The sequence below is a fragment of the Ranitomeya imitator genome, chromosome 10 (genome assembly GCF_032444005.1).
Source record: "Ranitomeya imitator isolate aRanImi1 chromosome 10, aRanImi1.pri, whole genome shotgun sequence".
NCBI lineage: Eukaryota > Metazoa > Chordata > Amphibia > Anura > Dendrobatidae > Ranitomeya > Ranitomeya imitator.
Genome location: NC_091291.1, coordinates 7,189,045 through 7,204,024, shown reverse-complemented (window position 1 = coordinate 7,204,024; position 14,980 = coordinate 7,189,045). Strand labels below are relative to the sequence as shown.

The following is a 14,980-nucleotide window of genomic DNA, read 5'->3' as shown; positions in this document are numbered from 1 at the left end:
GGGATGGGAGAACTACAATACCCAGATAGATTAGCGAAATTAGGATTATTTAGTCTAGAAAAAAGACGACTGAGGGGCGATCTAATAACCATGTATAAGTATATAAGGGGACAATACAAATATCTCGCTGAGGATCTGTTTATACCAAGGAAGGTGACGGGCACAAGGGGGCATTCTTTGCGTCTGGAGGAGAGAAGGTTTTTCCACCAACATAGAAGAGGATTCTTTACTGTTAGGGCAGTGAGAATCTGGAATTGCTTGCCTGAGGAGGTGGTGATGGCGAACTCAGTCGAGGGGTTCAAGAGAGGCCTGGATGTCTTCCTGGAGCAGAACAATATTGTATCATACAATTATTAGGTTCTGTAGAAGGACGTAGATCTGGGTATTTATTATGATGGAATATAGGCTGAACTGGATGGACAAATGTCTTTTTTCGGCCTTACTAACTATGTTACTATATGTTACTATGTAATTGAATCCATGACACAAATTGTGGTCCAATACCCATACACTTCAACACCTGCCAGAGATATCCCCACTCCACACTATCGAACGCCTTATGTGCATCCAAAGACGCAACCCCCCTCCGGCCACAATTGTCAGACTTCAGCTGCAGATCCATATACAGCCTCCGCAGATTAACCGCTGTAGACCTGTCAGGCATAAAGCCGGACTGATCCGAATGTAGCTTGACATCGATGGTTAACAGAGAGATTGGGCGATATGACTCAGGTTTCCCCAGATCCTTGTCTTCCTTCGGAATAACCACTATAATGGCTTCCCTCATAGATGCTGGGAGATACCCCCGGCATCCAGCCTCCTCCAGTACTAGCTTTAATCTGGGAATCAACACCTCCCCCAAACTTTTATAGATTTCGGCTGGTAACCCATCAACCCCAGGTGCCTTCCCATTGGCCATAGACTTCAGCGCTCGACTCAGTTCCTCCTCGGTGATAGGGGCATCGAGGCTCACCCTATCCTCCTCACTCAATTTCGGAAGACCCAGACTCTCCAGGAAAGTTTCCGTATCTCCGGCTGACTCATTGACCCTGGAGGAATATAAGTCCGTGTAAAAGTCCGCAAAGACCTTTATAATTCCAGGTGTTTCAGATATCCTGCTCCCCCCATCCGAAACCAACGAATGTACATACGAGGTACTACGCTGAGCAGAAGCCACCACCGATAGCATGTGGCCCACTGTTTCTCCCTCCTGAAAATAAGTCACCCTTTGAAACTCCCGCTTCCTTTCAGCTTTTCCCAGCAGAATCTTCTCCATATGAGTTTGCGCTTTTCTCAACCTTTTCCCTGCCTCGGAGGTCCCCAACACTACCATCTCGTCCTCTGCAGCCTTCAGCTCCTCCACCGCCACTCTCTCCGCTTCCCTTGTCTTCCGCTTACACCTACTAATGTCTCTAAATAGTAACCCTCTCAGGTACGCTTTCATTGCATCCCAAACAGTTAGAGCATCTGTACTCCCATCATTTAAGGCAAATAATTCCGTCACCTCCTTCCCTATACCCTCCAAGTCAATGCTCTGTAACCAGTTAGGATGGATCTTCCATTCTCTCCCGCTTGCGGTCCGTGTCCCCAACAACCTGACCTCCACCTCAATTGGACTGTGGTCCGAAAGGGCCCTCGGCAAATAACGCACCTCCCCCACCATTGTGTCTAACAGGCGGTTACCCAGCGCCATATCAATTCTGGATAGCGTAGCATGAGCCGGCAAGTAGCACGAGTACCCTCTCTCCCCAACATGTCTAACTCTCCATAGATCAATCATACCTATTTCACGCACATAGGTACCAAATGTTGTAGTGTGCCCCTCCGACCTGTTCTGGGTGTTCTTATTTTTATCCCAAAAGTCGTCACAAATATTGTTCAAATCCCCAATAATTAAAAGTGGTCCCCATCGTTCCACCTTCTCCAACACCTCCCTGATCTTCTTACTTGAATATGGAGGTGGAATATACATTGCCGCCACACACACTCTCACTCCATACAATATACATTGTATCACCACATACTGACCCTCTGCATCCACGCATACCTTCACCTCTTCATACTGCACTCCCACCGGCACCAACACTGACACACCCCTTGAGTACGTCGAAAAGGTAGAATGATACCCCTTCTGAATCCATCGTCTATTCAGTACGTCCACCTTCTCCCGTATTAAGTGCGTCTCTAGCAAACATATCATAGAGGCCCGTTGATCCTTCGCATACTGCAAACTCGCAGCTCTCCTAGACTTATCCGCCAGACATCTCACATTCCAACTCAATATCTTAAAGCGTCCCCTATTATGTGACTCATCATCTTTAGTTATGTCTTTACTCCCCGTTCTGAGCTGTCTAACTTCCCTCCCCACCCCCCTCCCCCACACCCCCCAATACTATACATTCTGCCTCTTATCAAGAGTGGGGCACCATCACCCATTGCGAACACTCTTGTTAACGTAACCTTCTCCTTCCGCCTCCCGCTACCGTTTATAATAGAATTCGGCGCAATTGTTAGAGGAACAAAATATTTCAACATGTATTAACTTATAACTGCAAGAAACTAAATAAACTTTTAGTACGCTGCACACCCTTCCTCCCTCGTACTTTTCCGCCGCATCAGCACTCCCAGGGCATTCCCTGCGTAATGCCCAACTCCACCCTCAAACCTTCACATCTCAATTACCAATGTACTTTCAGTCAATCTCTTTTTCCTTTTTAAAGAAAGTAAAATACCTCCCGACCAACCCACCCCATATTTTCAATCTCCTTTCCCTTTAAGCCTTTTAGCATTAAGATCTATCCACTGGGTAGCTTCCTCCGGCGTCTGGAAAAAATGAATCTTATCCAACGCAACCACTCTCAGTTGTGCCGGAAACATCATGGAGTATTGCACTCCCAGTTCTCTCAGCCGTCTCTTGATACCCGTGAACATCATCCGTTGTTTCTGTACCAGGGCGGAATAGTCAGGGTAGATAGCAATTCTTTGACCTCCAATTGTCAGATCCGTCATGTCTCTAGCTTTCCTCAGGATAATGTCTCTGTCTCTGTAGTTTAGGATTTTGGCAAGCATGGTACGGGGATTCGCTCCAGGGACAGGTGGTTTCGGTGGGACCCTGTGGGCTCTTTCTACCGCAAATACTTTTGTCAGTGCTGCATCACCAAAAGTCTCAAGGAGCCAGCTTTCAACATACTCCGTGGGATTCCTCCCCTCAGCTTTTTCAGGGACACCCACTATACGAATGTTATTTCTTCTGGACCTATTTTCCAGATCCTCATTTTTTGCAGCTAGCTCCGATATTGCTTGAGTATACTTCCTCTCCGCTTTCTGCAGCTGCACTATATGGTCTTCTGCCGTGCTCACTCTTTCCTCCACAGCCCCCACACGTTTGTCAATCTTCTGCAGGGCTGTATTTATCTGGGCTGTAACCCCTTTGACCTCCTGTAACTGCTGGGTCAGGGATTGTTTACATGATGATACCAGTGTAAAAACGTCTCTAAGGGTGGGCTCTGCTCCTGGCTCCTTATCTTCAGATCCCCCTACTACCACCGCCATGTCACCATCCCTGCTCCCCTGCTGTACCTCCTGCTCCTCTGCTGGGCTTTCCTCCTCTCCTTCTGTGTCTGTGTCTGCTCTGGCGTCCTCCTCTGCTTTTTCTGTGCTCCCTGCGGCCTCCACTCTAGCAAACTGCTGGAGCTTTGCCGCCGCCGCCGCCATTCGCTTCTGGCATGCAGCGTTGTCCTTTTCCGCCTTCTCCCTGGCATCGGCGCCATCTTGGCCGGTCCCAGCCTCGCCGGCTCCTGCGTCTCTTTGCCTCCTCCTGGTCATATTTGCTGACCTCGGGGCCGCCGCTGTTCACCGCCACACTCCCGGGACTCTCCTGCAGCCGGTAAGCACCGCAAATCGCCGCTCAGCTGCGGCTTTTAAGGATAATGACAATATTAGCAGCGGGAGCGCTCTGCCACACGTCCGCTCACATGGACATTCAGGCCACGCCCCGATGCGGAAAATATTTACAAAGTCAACACTAATGTTTATGTGTAACTTGATGCGGACACGAGGCGGGCGCCGTGTAACTTGCCGCAGTGGTTCCAGGTCGTCCCACATAGCGTTTGGAACACTGGGACGGGACAGGCCACTGTTTCTCTGTGCTCAGACCCTCACCGCTGTGCAGATGGCAGGGCCTGCCTCCACGTGGTAGTCAGGTTGTCAGACATTGCCAGACCCTCTAGCATTGCTCTAACCTGTATTGTACAGATAGGAGGCGTAATAATGTCTGATAACCTATTTCCTGCTGGGTTTATCAGTGAGCACTTTAAAGGTCCAGATTTCAGCCTTGAGGACTCTTTATGGGTGTAAGGCTGGGTTCACATTTCGTTCTGGCAGTCCGATAGATAACGTGGTGTAACGCAGTCCATTAATGCTGCCATTCTCCCCTATTTCGGGCGCATCGCTAGCGCATGCCCATAATGGATGTGCGCTAACGATGTGCCGTCATTGAGTGACGGACCCTGGGACGCAGGCTGCAGTGTTTCCGGGTTTGTCACTGCTAGAGCAGATAGAGCATCTGCTAGCTCTAACGCATGTGTTGAACGGGCTGCTTTAATGCAGTGTGAACCTAGCCTAACATAGCAGGAGATAGATGGGTTGCAAGATTCATTAAGGCATGTGAGCGAAGTAACCCGGTCCACATTCCACGTTTGCCACCATGGGATTTGAATCTAGTCCTTGATGCCTTAACTAGTTCCCCATTTGAGCCACTAGAATCTATCCCCTTAAACAACATGTCGTATAAGGTAGCTCTACTAGTAGCTTTGACATCAGCCAGAAGGGTCAGTGACATCCAGACCCTCTCCATAGACCCACCTTTCGTGTTAGTATTCCAAGACCGCGTAATACTCAAACCAGACCCATCATACCTCCCTAAGGTCGCATCTAGTTATCATAGGTCACAAGAGAGATTTCTTCCTTCCTTTTTTGATACTCCCTCGGGTCCGGAAGAAGAAAAGTTTCATACTTTAGATCAGGGGTGGGGAACCTCAGGCCCCAGGGCCATTTACGGCCCTCGATGATCTTTTATCAGGCCCTCGAGCAGATTCTCAGGGACCTCATTCTTGGGCAGGGAGGTGTGTTTTGATTGCCACAAGCTCCTTAATTTCTTCTTTCTCTGTTATCACACACGCAGTGTTCACTACTGAACACTGAAGGGCATGCAATGAAAGATTACGTCCTGAAACCAGTGCCACAGTCAGGATGGACTTTGTGGACGGAGTTTGTACGGCCTCCGAAGGATGGTATAAATATCCAAATGGCCCTTGGCAGAAAAAAGATTCCCCACCCCTGCTTTAGATGATGTAAAAAGAGCCGTCCTGACCTATATAGAGAGAACTCTGGCCTGGAGGCAGAGTAGGGCTCTGTTTGTGTCCTTTCAGGGCCACAGAAAAGGACGCGGGATCACAAAAGCTACCTTATCCTGGTGGATCAGAGAAGCTATCTATCTGGCTTATTCGTCAAAAGGCGAAAGTCCTCTGGAAGGAATAAAAGCACATTCTGCATGGGCTATGGCATCCTCTTGGGCTGAAAAGGCAGACGTGCCAATTGATTTAATATGTAAGGCCGCAACTTGGTCAACGCTTTCCACTTTCTACAACCACTATAGACTTGATCTATCCTTATCTTCTGTCTTGGCTTTCGGTAGAGCTGTCCTTAGCACGGTAATCCCACCCAGGTGACGGTTCTCTGTAGGTCTCTCATGTGGGTGCTGTCATGGCGAAAGGTAAAAAGCCGGATTACTTACCGGTAATGCTCTTTTAGAGAGTCCACGACAGCACCCACTCACTACCCTCCCTAGTCATATACATCTTCCGAAGATCACTCGCTAATGGCTTGGTGTATAAAGTATTTTTAAGTTATTAGCATTATCTGATATGAGCTGGTTCCTCTCGTACTCTGAAAACCAAACTGAGGAGGAGAGGGGGACCGCCTCATTTTATTCTGTAGGTTTCCTGTTCCTATGGGTGGATCCCCTCTCTCGTGGCTGCTGTCGTGGCTCTCTAAAAGAGCATTACGGTAAGTAATCCGGCCTTTTCTCTTTATTTTTTTAACAGGGAAAAGTAAACACACAAGATCTTTGTCTTTTGTTTTCTATTAGGGTATGTTCACACGTTCAGGATTTCCATCCTTTTTTTTTCAGGACAGTTTTTTTAAAAAACTGCAGCTCTTGGCAGAAAACGCAGGTCCTTTTTTTGGTCCTTTTTTTGTCCTTTTTTGATGCGTTTTTTGATGCGTTTTTTGATGCGTTTTTTTATCCTTTTTTTATGCAGTTTTCTATGCAGAGACTGTGTTTCCTAGGAAGCTTTTTAGGGCTAAAATGGCTGAAAATACCCTACCCCTACCCCTAACCCTACCCCTAACCCTACCCCTAACCCTACCCCTAACCCTAACCCTACCCCTAACCCTACCCCTAACCCTACCCCTACCCATATTCTAACCTTAGTGAAAAAAAAAAAAAAAAAAAAATTCTTAATTTTTTTATTGTCCCTACCAATGGGGGTGACAAAGTGGGGGGGGGTCATTTACTATTTTTTTATTTTGATCACTGAGATAGGTTATATCTCAGTGATCAAAATGCACTTTGGAGCGAATCTGCCGGCCGGCAGATTCGGCGGGCGCACTGCGCATGCGCCCGCCATTTTGCAAGATGGCGGCGCCCAGGGAGAAGACGGCCGGACGGACACCGGGACGCCGGGTAAGTATAAGGGGGGGAGATTAGGGCACGGGGGGGGCATCGGAGCACTGGGGGGGGGGCATCGGAGCACGGGGGGGGGGGGCATCGGAGCACGGGGGGGCGGGATCGGAGCACGGGGGGGCAGCCACACTCCGCCCACGCACTTCCGCCCGCTCCCCCGCACTTCCTGCTGCAGCGGTTCTGCACATCAAATCGCAGTAAAACCCGCAGATATATTTTTGATCTGCGTGTTTTACTGCGATTTTGACCTCACAATGGAGGTCTATGGGTGCAGAACCGCTGCGGTTCAGGAAGAAGAATTGACATGCTCCTTCTTTTTTCCGGGAGCTATTCAGCGCGGCTTTTTTTTTACAATTTCCGGACCATGTGCACAGTGTGTCCTGTTTTCCATAGGGTACAGTGTACTGTACCCTGCATGGAAAACAGCTGCGGAACCGCAGCGGCAAAACCGCCGCGGTTCCGCGGTAAAAAACGCACTGTGTGAACATGGCCTTATACTTTTTTTGATTTTTTTTTTGAACGTTATTTTTTCATAGTCGAGCGCGACGTTGTGGTCTTACGTCACATAACTACAATCTGCTGTGTAGTTCCTCGGCATAGGATGCTTAATGACTAAGGCTTCTTTTACACTAGCCGTGATTTTTGCGGGCCGTTTTGCCGCAATTTTCACGGTCTCCTGCAAAAACAGGCCGCAAAAATCTTGCGGATCGCTGTTTTTTCTGGTTTCGAATACTAGGGAAAAGTATTGAAACAAAAAAAAAAAACGTTCCACAAAAACGGTATTCACGGTGCACCGCAAAAACAAGCTTCCGTTGTGGCCGTGTCCGTAAGCAGTGAAAAATATCGAGCAGGCTCTATATTTTTTTTCACACGTGTACATACGGAGTTCGGCGCTCCGATGAATTTTTGCAGCCCCATAGAAATGTATTGGCGCCACAAAAACGGGCCGCAAAAACACGGCAAGTGTAAAAGAAACCGAATGCCGAACGTACATGGTGCGATATGTTGTTGGCGGCTATCAGTGAACTCACCAGTCAATCTCGTCTACCGGCCAACCGCTCCCTCCAAGCCCACAATAGCAGCCATAGATAATGTAGGACTTCAGAGGAGGCCGCCCTGTCATGTACTGCACCATCTCTCCAAACTCCAGTACTCCAGCTCGTGTTCCTACTGCCATCACTAGACACGGAGAGAGAGAGAAAGACAGCGGGGTCATATCAGGACTCCTAGAAAACTGGATGACAACCGCAATCAGAACAGCCATGGAGTCACACATCTGACAGCAGATGCCCGCGTCGTCATTCAGCCGCCCGCTGCTATTAAACCCCGTAGATGCCGCAGTCAGTCAGCGACCACAGCATGTAAGCGGTGTGATACAGCTAGTGCGCCAATTCCAACACCAATCACACCTCCCGAGACAACACAATCATCCAGTAACAGTTGGTTGCTATAGCAGCTTGGGGGGGTCTACCAAAGACCCCTTTGCGTCCATCTTTGTGCTTCTATGAACCGCAGCCCGTGACTAGACATCGGAGATCAACAGAGTTATATACTGTAGTATTGCAGTATATACAGTGGTTTGTAAAAGTTTGGGCGCCCTTGGTCAAAATTACGATTATTGTGAACAGTTAAAGTTGAAGATGAAATGATTTCTAAAAGGCCTAAAGTTACAGATGACACACTTCCTTTGTATTTTAGGCACAAAAAAAAAAAAATGACCACATATACAGTATATATGTGTACATGTTGAGCATGTGTATGTATCGAGCCATGCCCACTCTGTAGTGACAGCGGCGTTATCGAAAGATGGAGAAATATCACAAGAGAAATAAAAACACAAGACGTCAGAGAAATGTGATGGCGCTTTTGACAGCGAATGTGCTTAATAATGTGACATTTATACATTCGTGATGCTGAAAACTGACTAACATCATCTATATAATCTGAGGAGAATGGGTCCTTGGCTACAGGGGAACTACAAGCCCCAGCAGTCACTCATAGTATGCACTCCTCATGTAAGAGAGCTCTTCTCATCAACATCCTCTATTTCACTCCTAGAATTGATCGCGCAATGATTTCTGGGATTTGTAGTGCAACTGTCCCCTTCTAGCGTTTGTTACTGCATTCTCTGGACTACAGTTCCCAGAAACCATTTGTGTCGCATGGATTTCTGGGAACTGTAGTTCACGTCTGCTGTTATCTAATATGCAGAAGTGATTATTTAAACTACGACTCCCAGCAATCATTGCGGAAACTGCCGGCTTTCCTCAGATTCTGTCCTATTTCTAGGCGGGAAATGCTCCTGAGGTGAATGATGACACAGGTGATTCTCTCCTTGTGGTGAATGGTGCTGATATTAATGGTTTCTGAGGTAAATGTCACAGCTATTGGTCTTTATTCCTCTAATCTGCCCTGAAATGTGAAAACACAACAGATATCATATGTTCTACCTGTGCTGTGAAGTAAGTGTCTCTTTCCTTGTCTGGTGGGCGGCTGAGTGTCCACTTGTGTTAAAAGCCCCCCATAAAGGCATCCCACAGCCCCAAATGCTGGAGTGCCCCCATCCCCATTATAACCCCTTCCCAATGCAGCCATTTTTAATTTTTGTTCATTTTATCATAAAATCTGCGAAAAAAAAATGGAAAAACAATTCACAGCAGTGAAATGATTGAAAAAATAAATTTTGCTGTTTGTTCTCTTTCCTATTTGACGTTCATCCTGTGGTAAAAATGCCCTGGTGACACTGTTCTCTGGGTCGGTACAATTATAGCTGCCAAATTTGATTTTTTTTTTTTGTGGTATAAAAAATTAAAAAGTCGCCATTTTATGAGACCTGAAGCATTTTAAATATATATATATATATTCGGAGTGTATGTATGTATGTGTGTGTGTGTATCAAGCCACGTCCACTCCGCACACTCCCTCCACATACAAAGTCCCATCCACATGGCCCACATTGTTGGCACACATGAGCGGAGACACGTTCACCTCGAAAGTCACCCTGCAAAATCACCGGCTGCAACGTCCCAGCCCTGCGAGCTACAACAGGGCCGCCGCCTTCAGGGTATCTGCGCCGCAGGCACAGGCCACATCTATCTCCGCTGTGTCTAGAATAGAGTTAGGCTACTTTTACAGTAGCGTCGGAATCTCCCCGTCGCAATGCGTCGGGCAGAGATTCCGACGCTAGCGTTTGACGCACTGCACAACGGGTGCAGCGGATGCATTTCTCCGGCGCATCCGCTGCCCCCTTGTGAGGTGGGGGCGGAGTTCCGGCCGCGCATGCGCGGTCGGAAAAAGCGGTCTGTCAGGAGCAAAAAACGTTACATTTAACGTTTTTTGCTTCCGGCGGTCCGCCACAACACGGCGCAACCGTCACACGACGGTTGCGACGTGTGGCAATGCGTCGCCAATGGTAATCTATGGGGCAAAAACGCATCCTGCAAACAACTTTGCAGGATGCGTTTTTTGCCATAAACGACGCATTGCGACGTCTGGCAAAAACGCCAGTGTGAAAGTAGCCTTAGTTGCTCCTGTGAGGCATGACGTCAAGAGAAAGGAAGTGAGCCTCATGGATTACACCGCTATGCTACAGGAAGTTGCTGTGCACGTGTGAGGGGAAAAAGAGTGGAGTGGGGGAGGGTGAAAGAGTGGAGTGGGGATGCGTTGTTTTCACGTGCCCGCCGACCGCATGGGAACGCAACAAGTTGCGTTTTGTGCGGACAGCGGGCGTGGAAAAACAACGCATCCGTATGTCCTGCATACCCAATGGTAAAGATATCCAGAAAAATGAAGGCAGCAGTCCAATAGTAAAAATAAATGTGGTTTATTGGCCCATGTGTGACGTTTCAGTCCAGGATGTGGACCTTTCTCAAGCCATACACCACAGACAACTGCTTAAGGCTACTTTCGCACTAGCGTCGGTACGGGCCCATCGCAGTGCGTCGGGCCGACGTATACTGTGAAATAAAATCACAACGGGGGCAGCGGATGCAGTTTTACAACGCATCCGCTGCCCCATTGTAAGGTCCGGGGAGGAGGGGGCGGAGTTCCGGAAAAAGCGGAACCGATGGACAAAAAAACGTTGCATGCATAGTGCGGTGAATTGGTATCTCGTATATGATGTGAAATGTATATGATGTGAATGTTCGTCCATTTTCCTTGGAGAATTCCTCCAGTTCTGTGAGATTCTTGCGTTGTCTTTATACAGATGGTTTTATGTTTGCATCAAGAATTTGTTGAAATTTCATTGAATCCATTCTTCCCTCTACCTGTGAAATGTTCCCCGTGCCATTGTCTGCAACACAACTGCAAAGCATGATTGATCCTCCCCCATGCTTATTGGGTGATGAGATGTTCTTTTCGCCACACATACGTGTGATCATAGTGGCCACAGAGATCTATTTTATCCTCATCGGTCCACAGAACTTGTTTCCATGATGCATCAGGCTTGATAAGATGTTCTTTTGCGTACTTCTGACGCTTCATTTTATGGTGAGGATGCAGGAGAGGTTTTCTTCTGATGACTCTTCCATGAAGCCCATATTTGTGCAGGTGTCTCTGAACAGTAGAACAATGTACCACAATTTCAGTGTCTGATATATCTTCCTGAAGGTCTTTTGCAGTCAAGCGGGGGTTTTGAGCCATCCTACGAGCAGCTCTCACTGACATTTTGCTTGGTCTTCCAGACCTTATCTTGACCTCCACTGTTCCTGGTAACGACCATTTCTTAATTGTGTTTTGAACTGAGGAAAGGGCAACTTAACGCTTTGCTTTCTTCTTATAGCTTCTCCTGCTTTGTGGCCTCCACCATTTTCAGAGTGCTAGAAGAACCCATGGCTGCGGATTTAGGCACCATGTTAGAGGAGGCTGGGTTTTTATAAAGCTGGAAATTGGCATCAGCGGGCCTTTCCTAACGATAACCGTGAACGAGCCATAACCCTAACAGGCTAATTAAGCAAAAAAAGAAGAAACTATATTTCTATGGGGATGGAAAATAATAAGTCATGGCTCTTTAAAAGGAAGAGAGTAAAAAACAAAAGCGGAAAACAGAAAATTGAACGATATCCTCCATATCTACCAGAGATCGACTTGCTGAATGTACAGACTGACTGTAAATAACATTTCTTGAAGGCAACATGGCTTACATACCATAGCAACCAATCATAGAGCAGCATTCTTTTTTTCATAGCAGTTTACAAATGATAGCTGATCTCTGATTGGTTGTTGTGCGTAGTGTTTTAGCTTCAATAAACTTTATTTGTAGAGTCGCAGAGAAACGCTTTCTAGCACAGGGCTGTACTCACAGATTACTAGGAGGGCGAGTTGCGAGGGCGCCATGTTCTACCGATCACAGCAGACTGAGCCAGAGACGGGGTGACGGTTCTGTAAGGATGAGAAATAAAACCGATTATGATGTATATTGTTACTAAAGGCCATCATAGTGTCATAGAGCGGGATCAGTCAACAGCAGTGCAGCAGCTCAGCAATGCCAGTCAGCATTATCATTATTGCCGGTCGTACATTGGTCAGCCGTACCATAAATTCAGTTGTACAGCAGAGTGACTCATGTGACAGTGTTAGGACTCGTTCGCATGGCCGTATTTTCGTTCCAAGTCTGACTAAACATCGCATTGCATTCAGACCAATGTTATTCTATGGCTGCTTTTTTCCTCAGACCGAGCCTTCCCGAGGATAAAATCGTAGCATCCACAATTTGCATCCAATATTCAGATCACACTCGGCCATGTAAGTCAATGAGTTTGTGGAAAAAAAAAATCAGACTGCACTTGGATGGTCCGATTTTCACGCACTGACACAATGGAGAAGATGGAGACATATTTTTTTTTCCCCCATTTTCTCATTAGTCAAGAAAATCGTATCACATTCTGATCACACTGATAAGAGAACATGCACTCCGGTCCGACTGTTCAGACATCTGAACTTGGGAAGCCATATAGATGAAATGTCTTACTCATAAAGGGGGAGCTACGCCCCTGTTTGTACAAAGTGCAAAAAACTACAGCAAAACCAAAGAAATGAACCGGAAGATATGTTGGTATAAGTGCAATGTGTAGTAATAGTGCGATTTATTTTTTTTACTACAGGGTATTTATCTTTAGGTTTTTGGTTGTTAAATGGCCGCTGTGTGAACATGCACATACACACTGCACTTATACCAACATATGTTGTGACTCACGTCTTAGGGTTAGTCATACATTCCAGCCAGTCATCCATTAGTAAGTCGAATATAACTTAGTCATACAGTACAGTAATCAGTCATATACTAGTCAGTCGTACATTACCAGTCATATATTAGTCAGTCGTATATTAGTCAATCATATATTAGTCAATCATACAGTACAGACCAAAAGTTTGGACACACCTCATTTACAGATTTTTCTGTATTTTCATGGCTATGAAAATTGTACATTTACACTGAAAGCATCAAAACTATGAATTAACACATGTGGAATTATATACTTAATTTCAGTTGTTTCACATTTTTTTGTTATGTCTTATATTCTAGGTTCTTCAAAGTAGCCAACTTTTGCTTTGATGACTGCTTTTCACACTCTTGGCATTCTCTTGATGAGCTTCAAAAGGTAGTCATCGGGAATGGTCTTCCAACAATCTTGAAGGAGTTCCCAGAGATGTGTGGCATTGACCTGGTCTCTAATCTGAGCTGCTGTTAACCTGCGATTTGTGAGGCTGTTGACTCGGATAAACTTATCCTCAGAAGCAGAGGTGACTCTTGGTCTTCCTTTCCTGGGGCGGTCCTCATGTGAGCCAGTTTCTTTGTAGCGCTTGATGGTTTTTGCCACTGCACTTGGGGACACGTTCAAAGTTTGCCCAATTTTTCGGACTGACTGACCTTCATTTTTTAAAGTAATGATGGCAACTCGTTTTTCTTTACTTAGCTGCTTTTTTCTTGCCATAATACAAATTCTAACAGTCTATTCAGTAGGACTCTCAGCTGTGTATCCACCAGACGTCTGCACAACACAACTGATGGTCCCAACCCCATTTATAAGGCAAGAAATCCCACTTATTAAACCGGACAGGGCACACCTGTGAAGTGAAGACCATTTCCGGTGACGACTTCTTGCAGCTCATCAAGAGAATGCCAAGAGTGTGCAAAGCAGTCATCAAAGCAAAAGGTGGCTACTTTGAAGAACCTAGAATATAAGACATAATTCAGTAGTTTCACTCTTTTTTTTGTTAAGTATATAATTCCACATGTGTTAATTCATAGTTTTGATGCCTTCGGTGTGAATGTACAATTTTCAGAGTCCTGAAAATACAGAAAAATCTTTAAATGAGAAGGTGTGTCCAAACTTTTGCTCTGTACTGTACATTATCAGTCATATATTAGTCAGTCGTACATTAGCGTCAATCCTACAACACTGTCAGTCATTCATCAGATACAAATTACCTCTCACAGAACTAAAGAAAATATCTTGCAAGTAAGATCTGGGTGGGATGTGATTCGCATATTTTTCTAATATTTCTCATTGCCTGTAACGCCCGCCACACAGAGGAGATAGCTGTCGGCTGAATGATGGTTTGATGGTTTCACAGGGGCGCGGCGGCTGATTCTTCTTGATAGTCCCTGATAAATTCCTTTGTATTTTACAATCTCCTCTGACAGCTGCTTATCTCAGGGACAACAAAATTCTCGTCAGACTTACATTGGACGCCTAGTTTCCCCCATACACATTAGACTGTTGTCCCGCCAGTGTCGGTGGGTTCAGCCAACATTTGTCTGATTATGGGGGGACTTTATACCTAGCGGGGAACCTCTACTTCCCCCCATCGTCTCTTATATGAGAGCCAGTCATGGGGCAGAATCTCTGATACATTAGTGTTGTAGCATATGGAGTAATAGAAGTGACAGTGATACAACATTATCGTCAGGCAGTGTCAGTCGTACATCGCGGTCAGTCAGACATTACTGTGACAGTGTCAGCCGTATACTAACGTCAGGCATACATCATTGTCAGTCTCACAGAAGCATTGCCAAATAATATTACCAGCGCTCTGAAGATCTGATTATTCCGCACAGTGCCGCACTGTTACATGTATCAGGATGTTGATACAATGTATCCGGCAATCTCTTGCCTACAGGAACTTCTGTCTTAATATTGTAAATTATGCAAAGATCAGAAGAGACCATATGTAACCAGGAGTCCAACCTACTCACACCTGAGAAGTGCGCAGATCCTCCCCGCTTGTCTT

General features: G+C 46.2%; 1 protein-coding gene across 2 annotated transcripts in view; it reads right to left on the bottom strand.

The window, feature by feature from the left end:
• Positions 1-14,980, bottom strand: part of LOC138651750 (phospholipase A2-like) — a 20,798-nt gene extending 5,818 nt beyond the window's left edge. The window contains exons 1-3 of one of the 2 annotated variants that reach the window (XM_069742214.1): positions 14,946-14,980; positions 12,049-12,127; positions 7,777-7,924 (exon numbers count right to left, since the gene is read on the bottom strand). In XM_069742214.1, coding sequence (XP_069598315.1) covers positions 7,777-7,924; positions 12,049-12,082 — 182 coding nt within the window. In that variant the 5' untranslated portion in view covers positions 12,083-12,127; positions 14,946-14,980. Of the gene's footprint in view, positions 1-7,776; positions 7,925-12,048; positions 12,128-14,775 lie in introns of both variants that reach the window. The other variant, XM_069742213.1, reaches the window with a different exon arrangement.